Source organism: Cryptococcus neoformans, chromosome 12 (assembly GCF_000149385.1).
Source record: "Cryptococcus neoformans var. neoformans B-3501A chromosome 12, whole genome shotgun sequence".
In the NCBI taxonomy this organism is placed as follows: Eukaryota; Fungi; Basidiomycota; class Tremellomycetes; order Tremellales; family Cryptococcaceae; genus Cryptococcus; species Cryptococcus deneoformans.
The window spans coordinates 691,991-706,089 of record NC_009188.1 but is presented as its reverse complement, the minus strand read 5'-3'; the positions used below and the strand labels follow the sequence as shown (position 1 = coordinate 706,089).

The 14,099-nt window shown below is 48.7% G+C and overlaps 6 protein-coding genes across 7 annotated transcripts; 4 read left to right on the top strand and 2 right to left on the bottom strand.

Annotated features, from left to right (window-relative positions):
- Positions 1–424: 424 nt before the first annotated feature.
- On the top strand, positions 425–1,938 carry CNBL2330 (hypothetical protein; the record flags this gene model as incomplete). Its single annotated transcript, XM_767273.1, has 10 exons — positions 425–544; positions 588–807; positions 862–939; positions 994–1,018; positions 1,068–1,086; positions 1,156–1,210; positions 1,272–1,289; positions 1,371–1,769; positions 1,836–1,842; positions 1,905–1,938. The coding sequence occupies 10 exons, from the start codon at positions 425–427 to the stop codon at positions 1,936–1,938; spliced, it is 975 nt and encodes a 324-aa protein (XP_772366.1).
- A 309-nt stretch (positions 1,939–2,247) lies between these two features.
- CNBL2320 (hypothetical protein) lies at positions 2,248–4,249 on the bottom strand (the record flags this gene model as incomplete). Of its 2 annotated transcripts, XM_767271.1 has the most annotated exons (7): positions 2,248–2,307; positions 2,375–2,509; positions 2,645–3,549; positions 3,616–3,709; positions 3,786–3,872; positions 3,937–4,006; positions 4,089–4,249. In XM_767271.1, the coding sequence occupies 7 exons, from the start codon at positions 4,247–4,249 to the stop codon at positions 2,248–2,250; spliced, it is 1,512 nt and encodes a 503-aa protein (XP_772364.1). The 2 variants fall into 2 exon arrangements, with proteins under 2 accessions (XP_772364.1, XP_772365.1); XM_767272.1 differs by having other exon boundaries at positions 2,375–3,549.
- A 2,142-nt stretch (positions 4,250–6,391) lies between these two features.
- CNBL2310 (hypothetical protein) lies at positions 6,392–7,381 on the bottom strand (the record flags this gene model as incomplete). Its single annotated transcript, XM_767270.1, has 6 exons — positions 6,392–6,455; positions 6,519–6,837; positions 6,887–7,051; positions 7,094–7,178; positions 7,230–7,241; positions 7,301–7,381. The coding sequence occupies 6 exons, from the start codon at positions 7,379–7,381 to the stop codon at positions 6,392–6,394; spliced, it is 726 nt and encodes a 241-aa protein (XP_772363.1).
- Positions 7,382–7,629: 248 nt separating this feature from the next.
- On the top strand, positions 7,630–8,741 carry CNBL2300 (hypothetical protein; the record flags this gene model as incomplete). The annotated part of the gene is made up of 7 exons (XM_767269.1): positions 7,630–7,786; positions 7,844–7,873; positions 7,926–7,944; positions 7,999–8,231; positions 8,284–8,462; positions 8,517–8,580; positions 8,635–8,741. 7 exons carry the CDS (start codon positions 7,630–7,632, stop codon positions 8,739–8,741), a joined length of 789 nt encoding a protein of 262 aa, XP_772362.1.
- A 1,476-nt stretch (positions 8,742–10,217) lies between these two features.
- Positions 10,218–11,822, top strand: CNBL2290 (hypothetical protein; the record flags this gene model as incomplete). Its single annotated transcript, XM_767268.1, has 6 exons — positions 10,218–10,227; positions 10,279–10,366; positions 10,412–10,668; positions 10,716–11,065; positions 11,120–11,735; positions 11,791–11,822. The coding sequence occupies 6 exons, from the start codon at positions 10,218–10,220 to the stop codon at positions 11,820–11,822; spliced, it is 1,353 nt and encodes a 450-aa protein (XP_772361.1).
- Positions 11,823–12,278: 456 nt separating this feature from the next.
- Positions 12,279–13,362, top strand: CNBL2280 (hypothetical protein; the record flags this gene model as incomplete). The annotated part of the gene is made up of 2 exons (XM_767267.1): positions 12,279–12,558; positions 12,614–13,362. 2 exons carry the CDS (start codon positions 12,279–12,281, stop codon positions 13,360–13,362), a joined length of 1,029 nt encoding a protein of 342 aa, XP_772360.1.
- Positions 13,363–14,099: the final 737 nt, after the last annotated feature.

Here is a 14,099-nt window from a genome sequence, read left to right as displayed (position 1 = left end):
GCTTCCAGGCGGGGGAGGGGGTGGAGGAGTGGAGGGCCTTGAAGAAGGCAAGGGCGGAGTGGAGAGCGTGGGTGTATGCTGCCTCGAGTCTGGGTGTGAGCTGGCGCGGAGTGTGTGGTGCTTACTTTGTGCCGTCGTCGAGGCTGTCGAGGGTCATGCTCGCATGTCTGCGGAGGAGACAAAGAGGAATCCACTTCAAGTGTGTGACAGAGTGGGCCTGAGGCCACGTGGCTTCCACGCGTCTCTCAGCTTTGGCGGCATCCTCCACGCAGTCCCACGTGTCTCTCCAGTCTCCAGCCGCTCTTGCCACGTGGTTTCCACGCGTCTGTCAGGCTTCGGCGGCCCCCGCCCGGCCCCTCGCGACGCCGGCCAAGTTTAGTCCTTCTCCACCTGCAGGCTTCTCCACTCCCATCATCCGTCCGCCATGGCCCGCCTGCCCCCCCTCGCCGTCCTCTTCGCCGCCCTCGGGGCACTCGCCCACGGGGACCACTCCTTCGACCTCTCAGACCAGGCAGACAACGCCCTCTCCTACGCCGAACGCCATGTACGTCCCCGCTCACCCGCTCACCGCTCACGCCCACCCACAGATGCACACAGAACACCACATAGATTCCTTTGACCTCGAATCCTTCTTCAAGCTCCATGACCTCGACATGAACGGCTACTGGGACGAGCTCGAAATCCAGGCCGTCTACGGACTGCACCACCACTCCCTCAAGGACAAGATGCGCAAGGGAGCACAGGTGGACGCGAGAGCACAGAATATCGTTAGCAAAGTGCTCGAGGCGCTGGATAAAAACCAAGATGGTGCGTGTTCTGCATACAGCGGGGCTAGGAAAAGGAGGACTGACAGTGCGGCAGGGAGGATTTCTCTAGAAGAGTTTCTCGCTGGCGGCACCGAGGGGCTTCCGAGCTTTGAGGGGTATAAGGATTTAGGTCGCAAGTATCAGCATTTGCGCAGCGTCTCGTAACCGGCTGACTTTGGCGCTGCAGATCATTACGATGAAGAATCAGAATAGTAAGTTTTTCCTCGCTATCGTGGCGGTTCGTTGATGTCCTGATTGTAGTTTCCTCCACCATGAAGAAGTAGGCCATCGCTTGCTCATCCTATCTGTTCTTTCTCATTACCACATTTCTTACTCACCACCACTATAGCTGTACCATTCCACGCCCGAGACTCAAACAGACGAGTCATATACCCATCCAGAAGGTCCGTGCGCTCTCACCTCCATGTTATCCCCCGGTCCGAGCTCAACACTGACAACTTGTAGATATCGAACATTTTCAGCGTAAATCCCCTTTCCCTCATGCTTCTAAAACACCCATCCTATATATATACATATACTAACCACACACTGTAAAATCTACAGACCATGCGGAGATTGAAGATGAAGAAGATGCTCGTGAACGAAGGTTTGAAGGTCTCCCGCCCACCGCCGACTTGACCAAGGACCACGTCGCGGCCGATCCGCTCGACCACCACGAACACGCTCCCGGGCAAGGACCTTTGGATGAAAATGAAAATCCACAAAGCCGCGGAGATGGAGACGGAGACGAAAACGATTTCAAACCGGGAGATGAAGTCGACCCTCCTCCTGTCCGTGTACCGAAAAGAGTCGACCCCGGAGCTGCTCCGCAACGGATCGTGAAAGCCGGGCATCTGGAGGAACTTGGGGGTCTCAAACAAGCGGCGCTCGAGCAACCTGGCTGGGTGGGCGGTGCACGACCCAAAAGTGCAGAGGAGCGGTTACGGGCCGGTGTACCTTACAGTAAGTCGTCAATTTTCCCCTTTACATATTTCACTCTAGCATCCCAACTAACGAGACGATCCGCAGAATACAAGTATGTAATAATTCAACCCCCCATCCCCAATCATAACTTATTTCGAATGCTAACGTCTCTAGAATGCGCAAGGGTTTCCGGTACGACGAGTTCTAGGTACTTTTTGGAGGGGCTTGTTTACCATGTATTTCATATATCCATCAGAACTTTTGCAACTCGTGACTTTTAAATTCAAGCCATTTTTGTTTAGACATCATCAACCATATGCGCCAAACGCTAGCTTGAATGATAAGAACAATGCATTTCTTGACATTTATCGCTAATCAAGAATATTTACAAGAAAATGTTACATGCAAGAAATAAGACCATCACTCCCTTGGGATGGTATGTTATGATGTATTTTATCTATTGTGAGTCATTTCGCGTCGCGAGAAAAGAACGCGCCGGTTTTTTCTTTCTCTGATGTTACAAATGCTCAGGCATCTTTCTTCTAACTTTTCTTTTAACCATAAACTCTGCAATGCCCTAGGTACATCATCAGTTTTAATTTGGCTGTCCAATAAAAAATTAAATTAAATAAAAAAAGACTTACATAGACTAATCCATCGATTACGCCGGCCGACAACACCATCCAGTGGGATATTATGCCAAGTACCGGGTTGCTGCTACCAGAATACGCCATGTCGTATACCAATCTTACTAGAGAGACAGAAAATACAGCCATATACTGCGGAAACCCACCACATATATCAGCATCAGGCCCTTCCATCAATACTTTACGAGTCACGCCCCCAGGGATACGCAACGGAACGCGAAAAAAAAAAAAAATCCAAAAATCCAAAAAACCAAAAAAAAAACTCACAGCAAAGGGGAAATACAACATTAACAGACTTGCCTGCCGATTGAAATAACTCGTCGCCGATCTCTGCTGACAGCCACCACCATTTTTACCAACAGCCCCAAGTTCAGCTGCCGACATCTGATGCTCTGCGAAAAACTCCTTCAAAGTCTGCCTCTGCTCCTCCGGCGGCTCTTCGCCTTCTTCTTTAACGCCCACCACCTTTTTTTCTGATTCCACTAATGCAGGAAAACCCGTTGTACAGCCGGCGGAAGCTATTGTCATTGACGTCTGCGATGCTTCAACGCCAACGCCAACGTCAACGCCTGACGAGCCTATCTTGGGAGATGATGAGATGAGAGCACTGCCATCGTATGATAATTGAACAGTACCCGACGCATCTTCCGTTTTGCAAGGTGGCGCGATAGCTGACAATGTGTTGGTGGAAGAAGAGCCCGACTCCAAGGCTAATGCTCTAAAGTGAGATGCTGGTGGGGGCCTTGCAGCAGCACAGTCATTGACACATGTCACAGTCGCGTCGGGTGCTAAAAGATCCACGTTCCCAACTTGGATAAACTCCATAGCTTCCCATGGTGCTTCAGGATTCACTTCTTTTTTGGGGCTTTGGGGGCAGGCGGCGGAAAGCGTGATGCCCAACTTCTTGCTCAATTTTGCAATAGGCAGACGAGCAGGTTGAGCCGACCGAACGTCGATGATTGACGTTTTGGGAGTAGAATGAAAGGAAAGTTGGATAGTATCTGGGCGGCGAAGAAAGGTGAAAAGACGTGAATAGAGAATGATGGTGACGAGGAAAACAAAAGCTCGTGGGATGAATTGACATATATCGCGGTCCAAACCGACCCTTGCTGAGCGCGTCCCGTAATAACACAAGTTTCCCGTGTTCGTGTACCCTATGTAGTGGTACCATACTAGAAAAAAGCATGAATTAAGCGGTTGTTCCGCATTTTGAAGTCGGATACGTGGGCATCACTTACGGCCAGCATGTAATATGGAAACGCCCCAGATAACTGGCGTGATGACCCAAGAATACCGTTCTAGCAGAAATGTGACACGCGAAAGTGGATGCCGCTATAGCGCGTTTTTCGTCGTTAGTCTTTCGATACAACGCCCTACAAAAACGGCAGCTTTTAACGAAACAACTCACTAAAAGAAGGAACGTGGAAATGACTATAGCCAATGTCCACAGGTGCTGAGTGAAGAGAATCGCGATAAGGATAAAACCTTGTGCATTCTACAAGAGTCGAAAAGCGCATCAGCACCCGCGCGTCCCGTGCAGTATAAAAAAAAAAGCTCACACAACCTGCTGATCCTGTAACCAGCTTTCTGCCGGCCAGATACATGGCATCCGGTGGTAATATAACGACGCTGGTGACACAAAACTGTCAGCTTATCCATTTCATGATGAAATAAAGGGCGGAAAATGTCGCTGCCTAGCGCGTTCACTCACCCCAAAAGAAGGTCGCTGACGACCATTCCTACCAGCAATCTCACACGAAGCTTGCCCTTTCCTTGTCGATGCAGTAACACCAAAAGGTACAACGCTGAGGTGAGAGTGATGGCAGAGATGACTATGCTTCCGATCGCGTTGATGAGAGGATACCGGGGCATCTCTGATCCTTGCCGGACTAGACGGGGGGTGGGGTGTCGTCAAGAGACCTCGCCAGACGGGACTAGCAAGACGTTTGCGATGGAATGGGCAATGGAATAGAGCGAGTCCTGTTGGTAGTATGTATATGTTCCTTTTATGTGTTAATTGATTGATGCCGTCTGCAGCCTATACGATGGCTTGCTACATGTGAAAACTATAAATTGTAAATTGTGGCCGTTGCATAAAAGTATCGGTATCTTCGTATCGCGGGCTCTGCGTGGCTCGGAACACTGAGAAGAGAGTTCAATTGATCTGACAGCCGGCCCCTCCAGCGCGTTACAAATGGTCCCACCGATCGTCACCTGCGTCAGCCACCAGCAGCCGCCGGCTAGCCAAAAGGATCCAAGGCTAACCCCATGAAAAAAAGAAGATCGACAGTCCCTGGCGTCGGTGGTTTTCGGTTCCTGACGGCACTTTTCCGATGTGCTTTGAGCTATATCCGAACACCGGGAAAGCCCAAAGCAACGTGCCGCATATGACGCGCAAGAATGCACACTAATAAAGACCCATGCGGCCGGCTAGTGGTGGCGCTAGAAGCCTTTGTGGGTCCACACTTTATTAGTATGGGAATGCTCCGGGGAGGGGGAGACAAAAGCCGACAGATAACACGCGTTCTTGACAGTACGTATAGTACGTAAAGGCCGTACGTAAAGAGATGAACTTACTCATCAGTAGCCAATCATATTCTGTCATTCAATCATCTACTGATACTCTTTCACGGATGAGATGAAATCAGTTAGCCAGTCTTATGTCGGCCATCTACTGATATTCTTGGATCTTTGATAATAAAGTATCGCCCAAGAGTAAATTGCTGCCATTCGCAATACATTTTCTTACCGTGCTGTTGCTTTGTGCATGCTCTTTGTTGACAATGTACTGAACATACGAAAGCACGTTGCATCATCATCAACAACGACGTTTGTCAGATCCAATACCTTGAAAACCGTACGCTGGCCAATCATGGAGACTGAGTACCGCTGCACGTTCATCGCAACACAGATAATGAACCCAGATAATAAGAAGGCTGGCAAGTGGCGCCGGAAGCCACGGAACGTGGAAATATGAGTTTGTTGATTGACCAGCTAAACCCCATGATCCGATTACACATCGCCAACTACGATCCTCGAGTGTGCCGAGAAGTGCACTGATGAACGCATAAAGGTTGCGAAGAACAGCGAAGACCTAATGATTATGCACATTATTCACACACCAAGATGAATGGGGCACAGGCTCGATAAGGAAGGCATACAGCCGTTCCTGGTCGGCTTCCAAAAGCACGAGGCTTCGCAGCGCCATGGGCGGGAGTGGCGCATAGGTAATGGTCTTTATCAATGCAGCAACAAGCCGACATTGATGTCGGTGTCTCTGCAGTCCGTGCGAGTGACAAGAAAAACATGCTTGGTTTCCATATTGACGGGGTCCTAGAAAGCAATAGCGGTGCCTGGAGGACCAAGCTAAAGGGCATTTACCGTTAATTGATTGTTATCAGGCGATGTCACATGAGGTAAGCAGCAAACAGACAGTTCCCTACAGAGCAATCGTTCCAAGTCTTCCCAATTTGACAATGACTAGCGTGACAATGATATACGCAAAGTCTAGTCGTGCGTAATTGGATGTCATTGATTCGGTAAGTGACCTGAGAGTTTGTGATAGTGAAGTCAGTAAGCGTGGAGGATGAGCAGCTGTCAGAATTGGAGTCAAATTTAGATGTTTCCAATGGGGACTCAAGTAGACCCGAGTTAGATGTTTCCAATGGATACTCAGGAAGTGGGCCCAAATTTAGACAAGTATAACGCAGATTGCTGGTTGAGGCACTGACCAGATTCGCTAATGACGATGCGAATCTCCTGTGATGGTGGGAAGTGATTTATATCATATAATCCGACAGGATGCTTTCTATTTACACCTGTCCGTTCCTACGTTAGACGTTGAAGAACGTGGTCCCGTTAAATGCTGAGTTACTATGTGTAGGCTTTCGAGGTAGTACAGTAGGTGCCACTATATGAAGGCTGTGGTAGTAGTACAAAAACATGAAAATGTATTCACCCTCTCATTCTCGAGGCTCACTACATAGCCGTTATTAAGGCCTTTCCTGGATGCACTCACATCTTGCGCGCATTTTGAACGCGAATGTACAGCCAATTGATGGCATCGCTCACACCGGTGCTATTTTGGCGTCAAAAAATGATGAGCGGAGTAATACATCTCAAACGACTGGAAATCTCGCACCCTTCTAGAGCGGAAACGCCCATGACATCAAGACTTGCCATTCTCTCCTCCTTTGCCCCTCCATCGTCCCAACCCTGGCCTTCTGTCCGAGAAGCATCCGTCTCGCGCGGCTCATCGGCTTCTTTCAGAGGCGCCTTCCCTTTCCCGGGCTCCTTGAGATCATCTTTGTTGCCATCTTGGTTACGGTTCGTCCTCGCTCTCTGCCAGGCATCAAATGATTCTCGGATCTCAGCCACAGATAAACATGACGGACTATCTTGCTTGTTGGCAAGTAAAAGCAGAGGCAGGTTCAGTAATCTAGGGGAATTCAGAACCTCATCTGCAAAAGTCTTAGCCCATAGTCAATATTTCGCATTTCAAAAGCTTACCAAACACCTCCCAAGTCTCTGACAGTCTCGCTTGGTCTGTCGCATCCAGCACGAAGACAACTGCATGACATTCGTCGTAATACTTCTCCCAGATGGTTCTGATATCTCGCTGTCCTCCTAGATCATAGAAAAGAAGCGTTGTTGAGGGGAGGGAGATCTTTCCAACTGGGTCTATGAGTCATGTACCTAAAACATGCCCACACTTACTGTTTTGCCCAATGGTCGGACCAATCTTGTCTGGCGCCATACCCGGCGTAGGATTATACATCGTCTTGATCCTCTCAAGCAACGTCTAAAACTCGTTATAAGACTGCCTATCTCATTAACTACAAGTAATGCTTACTGTTTTTCCTGCCTGTTGATAGTCCATCCCCGTCAGCATACCAAGGCTGTCCTGAGAAAGTCAGGACGTACATTGTCCAGGCCAATGATGACTACTGAGTATTCATCTTTTCTTGTTAGATAGTCATGAAGACCTTTTACAAGATGATACATTGGGATTACCGGATTGAATGCGTGTCGATTACGATGGTTGAATGGGTAATGAAGGTCGATTTAACAGAATTTGATTCGATATGATGGCCAAGCATCACAACGTTCGTCGTCGGACGGAAACGACCGACGAGGAACGACTAACACGAGTTATGAACCACCTCCACCTGGCTACGGACATAACCACAAAGTTTTTTTAGACATCTTCTTTTTCCTCGTTCCCTCAAGTTCATCGTCCACTTTGCACAAAAATGGCCAAGACCTATACCCCCGAAGAGGCCGAGGCCCTTGTCCACAGCCATGACCCGGAGCATGTGGGTGACCCTCCTCGTTTCAGTAGTGATGCCAAAAAGGCTGACGAAGAACAGCCCGCCAACTTGATCTGTGACTTATGCCGAGAGTTCTACAGTGCGCCAGTTTCTGCAATAAGAAGCTGAAGGAATTTCATGACTAACATATATGTAGAGCTTGGATGGGTTACTGGCACAGGTGGAGGTGAGAGCTTTAAACTGAAGTAACAGGCCGGCTTAGCTGACGCGTTAGACAGGCATCAGTATCCGCAAGGAGTGAGCCGATTTCATTCACATGTAAAAGCTGCTGAAGCTCACTCATGATGTTAGCGATGTTGTGTACCTCGCCCCTTCTGGAGTCCAGAAAGAACGAATCAAGCCCGAGCACATCTTCGTTCTCCCTTTTGCCCAGTCTTCCGTACCTAAGCCTGGATCAAAACGAGACTTCATCAGAATACCGAGCAAAAAAGGTCTCAACGAGTCTCAATGCACCCCGCTCTTTTGGAACGCCTTCACCATGCGAGAGGCTGGTGCCTGTATCCATACTCATTCTCAGCATGCCGGTAAGTTCCCCCCAACTGTAGTAACAATGCCTTATATGCTGACTTTCTACAGTACTTCTGACCCTCCTTCTTCCTCGCGATGCTCCTAGCTTCCGAATTTCTCACCAAGAGATGATTAAGGGTGTCCGTTTGGGCGGTGTTGGAAAGACATTGAAGTTCTTCGAAACCCTCGAAGTACCTATAATTGACAACACGGCGTTTGAAGAAGATCTGACCGAGGGCATGGCTGCTGTGAGTGAACATCATGCGTTGAATGATTGAATCACATTGACGGAGATCTATCAGGCAATGGCCAGGTACCCAGACGCACCGGCCATTTTGGTCAGACGGCATGGTGTCTATGTCTGGGGTAAGTTGCATTGACAGATATTCAGTCTGCCTTGATGACTGATGTGACCCATAGGTAACACCTGGGAGCAAGCCAAGACTCAAGCAGAGTGCTTGGACTACTTGTTTGAGATTGCTTGCAAGATGATCCAGAATAAGATTCCTCTTGAAGGTGATACATAGATGAAGCGTGCACAACTGCTGTCTAAAGCGCATTTGTTGTAGGGCGAAAATCGCATATACCATGCAAATACTACATGTTTAGTCTTATCAGCTCGGATAACTGACGGAGACCCAGTAACTCCTCAAGTGCCGCTGCTCTATTTTTCGAAATTCTCTCTGACAATATCGGTGGTCTTCCAAGCACTTGGATCATGATCACTATGGATAAATTATAGTCGGCGCGCAGCATGATGAAACTAACTAATATCTAGGTGGTCTCATGCGTGCATTCGAACGATTTACTGTTGCCATTTTGTTTTTTTATTTAGCATTGTAAGCTAATTAAGACAGCAGTAGGACTGATGCGTATATGTCACGGGCGTCATGTCCGTCAGCGTAGCTGCCCGCCGCTCATCTCGGATGATGTAGAAACTCAAAAGAAAGCAAAGGCATCCCGTGTAGCAGAGCCGGATGGAGAAATGGCCAGGCTAACGAAACAGAAGCTGGACTTAGAGGAAGGAATGGCTAGGGCCTGAAGGAGCAAAAGCTGGACTGATGATGGCTGACTGCAGCGGCTACTTTAAAAGGAAGGAATGCTCGGAGGCAAGGCAGTGATAAAGGAGAACAACAGTAGTATTGATTTTCTGATGAGCTATGGAACTACGAACGTCTCTTCATACCATTCTTCTCTTTCCTTCTGCTCAGGCTTACTCATTCCTCTCAAAGTAAAGATGCCGCTTACTCGTGGACGGAGGAGACTGAACTGTCGGACCGAGTTGATGTGAAGGCTGACCAAGCTTTGGAGAAGGACGGAAGAGGCAAGCCGAAGGATGTTTTTGTCAATTTGCAAGAGTCGGAAGGTAAATCGCGGACGTTTGAAGTGGAGTCGGTTGGTTTGGTTGGACCGGGACAACAAGGTGGGGTGCATGAGAGTCCGTCGGTCGCTAGTCCGGTCCCAAATGCCGGAGGAGATTGCAATCCCTGCATAACGTCGTTCGTGACTGTCACGGGAGTGTAACAGTCACACAATCATGGCTGCATGCTCAACAGGACCGTTCAAATATGCAGATCTTGATAGGGTCAGCAGCGCAATCGACCTTCAATGGAGAATGAAAGGGACATAGAAAATGGAAGGCCGGGACCAATAAGCTAAAAAGGCGGCTATCTGATTTACGGGAGCGATCGATGAGAGCACGCGATGAAAAATCCCTCCTATCAACCAGGCTAATTCCGCGATGGGGCGAGGGGCGAGTCCAAGTGCGTGGTTATAATTAGTCCTCGGCATATAACTTAATTATTTGAAGATTCAGCATTTGATTATCGCCGACATCATCCTTCATTATCCGCTTCCGACGGATTATTTGTTTTCGCCAAATAGGAAATCACTTGCCAAAACTACCGTAAGCACATCTGCCCATTGTTCCGCAATACTCATTCCCTTCATAAATTCACCATCTATAGGCGGCGTAAACCTAAAGGGTGCGCCAGTAGGCAATAATGAGTGATTGTGGGTATATCAGGATACTGAATGAAAACATCCCACTTACGTCGCTCATAGCCGGCACATTGTCCTTGCTTGCGGGCATCGTCTTTTTAGTGTTATGGACGGTTGTATGGTCTATATGTCTGCTTGGCTGGCGAACCGCGTAAGTTTCTGTTGCGGAATTGTACTCGTCTAATTTATCATTCAGGCGCATACGGTACGCTCACCCAAATATTCCCTCACGTCTTTCCAAGCTGCCAGTATCGTCTGCTCCTGGTGTCACCATCATACGGCCTCTGTGTGGACTCGATCAGAATTTATACAACACTCTTGAAAGCGTGATGAAACTCGAGTATCCCAAGTTCGAAGTGATATTTGCCGTTCAAAACGAAAAAGATGAGGCGCTTCCAGTCGTAAATATGGTCATGGAGAAATATCCAGAGGTGGAAGCCAAAGTAATCATAGGTGAATATTCTCTTGATCACTCGATGAGTATTCTAACCATATCATAGATTCACGCAAGGTTGGGGTGAATCCCAAAGTCAACAACCTGATGACTCCCTTCCAAGAAGCCAAATATGATATGTTATGGATTCTTGACTCGACATGTTCTGTCCTCCCCGGTACCCTCGGTCGCTCTGTCGAAGCCTTCTTCTCCAATACAAGCAGTACCGCATCACCTTACGACCCAGAATCATCTCCTCTTCTGTCGATCTCGGACGATGTAAGGAAGCCGCCGGTAGCTGGGGAAGTGGGTCTAGTACATCAAGTGCCCATAGCGGTTTGCTATCAGAAGACATGGGGAAGCCTGATTGAACAAGCTTACCTTAACACCACGCACGCGAAAATGTACCTTGCTATCGTGAGTGACTGAATATCTCCCATGTCTGAGCTCGATCTGACTTTTGTGTATTAGAACGCAACATCCATCGACTCTTGCGTCGTCGGGAAATCCTGCATGTATTCACGCGATAACATCTCTCACCTAACGACTCCCTCACCATCTCTGCGCTCTCTCCCCGATCCACCGAGCGGACTCGCCGGATTCGGTCCTTTCCTCGCAGAGGACAACATGATCGGTCTCTCCCTTTGGCACGAGCTCAAACTCAAACATTCAATGACTTCGGATGTTGTCCTGGACTTTATCGGGTCGCTCTCTGTGAGAGAATATGTCAACCGTCGGATCCGCTGGATCCGAGTCCGAAAGAAGATGACCTTGGCGGCCACTTTACTTGAACCATTGACGGAGTCAATCATCTCTGGACTATATGGTGCTTGGGCAATCTCTCGGTTATTGGGAGGCAATATCCTTCCTTTATTCTTACTACACATGGCAGCTTGGATCTCTGTGGATCTCTCAACCAAACGGGCGCTTGAGACGAACATCAAGGGCATAGGACCTCCAGAAAACAAGGTCACGTTCTTGATGGCTTGGGCAGCAAGAGAGTGTCTCGCATTGCCTATATGGATTTTGGCGATGACAAGCTCTGAAGTCGTATGGAGAGGGCAAAAGTATAAAATTATTGATTCCGGTGAGTTGATCGATATAACATGACATGCTACATCCTTTGCTGATGATGTTTATAGGAGAAGCAATTCGTTTGGATGACCGAAATTGATTACGACATTGCATTGATATGAATTTTGGTTTTCAAAAGCTCTGCATGTTTACTGCATATGTGTGGATGTCCTTCGTCGTTTAACAGAAATTCTTGTTCCTCAACAGATGTAAACGCATCCTGAGAGCTGAGCCAGCACTCTCTGGTTCGATAAATAATTAACTTTTGACTACTTTAAATGGTAACGCATTGTTGATTTACAGAATGGCACTAGCCACTCGCCATTACTTGCGTGCAACTAGTCAAAGGAATGCCACGATTTTGTGTGAGTTATCGGTGTTTTGCGTAACGTCCTTAGGCTCTTCTTCAAATAGTCGTCGCAAGCTGTGATAAATTTCACACACTTCTTCTTCTCGTCCATACCTTGTACCCCCTTTTATAGATTCGCTCCCAAAGGCCTGCAACTCTAACTGCTAAGCAAAACTTGCCAAACTCGACAGACATTACGCCATCATAATGGCCTCTGCCCATCTTAGACCATGTCAACAGCAAGGACCCAGATTGGCCATTAGCATTCCACCACAGCTTAGGTTGACCAAGTCTCAGCCACACCTGCAACTCAATGATCGGTCGACTCTTAGCATCGAGAATGACCCTATGAGTCCAAGTACATGCAGTCGGTTTGTCGGCCTTGGAGAAGATGAAGGGATATGGCAAGAGAGGTGCATGATTCTCGTGCGCGAAAGGTATCGTAGGCACCGAGATATCGAAAAGTTGAAGAAAAGGATTGATGGCTGTAAGTATGTGATACTCTCAAATAGAGGTTGCACTGATATCGTCGTGCGTTTCAGTAGAGTACCAGCAGCAGCACTTTATCAGGATGTGCGCTAAGGACGATATCCCGGCATTGAAAGAGTTGCGGACCGAGTTGCAGACGATCCTAGAGGAAATCAAAGTCGGAAAAGTGGAAAGTGAAGCTGTACTTCGACAAGCTGCCAAACCACCCACATTCAGTCCTCTCAAAGACCGTCGTGAGGATCGACCCGTCAACCGACTCATCCGTCCCTTTTCTACAATGTTCCCATCTACCAAGTATCAAGCCGATTACCTGGCAGACCAGTTGATTCCACCTAGACGGACGAGATCAATGAATCCGGGGTTCGCCCAGTGGCCGCCGCCTATTGCAGAAGCGAATGAAAAGAGGATAGACTCCTGGAGACGACGAACGGCAGAGCCCAGTAATGTGCCGGGACTATCCTCTAGCCATGGTGATACTCAGACCATCTTCCCTAGCTTCCACCAGCCTGAACGACAGCTCGAACCAAGGAGGAACGAGGCCCCACTCGGCAATCAAGAACCCGCCGCGACACCATTGCACGCAGCGTCCCCAAGCCGGCCCTCGTCCAACTACATTGCCCTAGGACATTCAGGTTCGCAGCGCGTTGTCCACATAGAAGACGTTAACGTGTTTGACGAAGACGATGAGTCGGAAGACTTCCCAATCTGGTCACTTAGGCGCAAAAGACACGAGGCGAGGGGTTCCAAGCTGTTGAGCAAGATTAGCTTTCCGTGGAGAAGGTCAAGCTATTTTGAGCGGTGAGATAATGCGGTAAACATATATGGATGAGACTGCGAAACGCCGGATTATTGATGGACGATACTTGGACTGTTGTTCGTTGTTAGACTTGTCGTATACTGAGCTCTGGGGGTGGTAGCAAAAGAGGACGATGACTACTGTCACTGATTTGTCGATTATCCATGACTATGATGCACTGTGTATGGTGTTACTATACCATTTCCTATTTACTGTTGGTCATGGTGGGCTTCTTGCTCTATCTTTCAGTTGCTGTTGGCCGGCCGTTGGGCGGGCGAATGACCGCGTCGATGTTTGTTTGTTTTGTGGCCGGGCGGTCACGTGATCTAGTCAGAGGAGGGCCGGACTTTTTGGTCAGGGCGGAAATTGCTGCTCCCTAATATTTAGCGGAGCGAGGGAGGCCTAACAGCGGGAGCAGTTGGCGCCCGGTGGGGACACGGCAGGTTGCTCTATGCAGCGGTGTGTGCTGTTACTGCGACCGTCTTTGCATACTCGCGGTGGCGGCCTATTTTCTACAGCAGCAGCATCCGCCACAGCAGCGCCTCCCGCCGCATATATTCGCTGCATGAGACGGCAGACCCTTGTTTTTGCAGCCCACATACCCGCTTTCGTCATCATCAGGCGCGTGAAACACCGCCCCTTAAGCCTGCTCCCTGGCGCGACAGACCTTTCCTTCAGTTCCAGGCGCTTTTCCTTCAGTTTTGCATCCATCCGTCGCTCTTTCTTCCATTCCGTTCCATCCT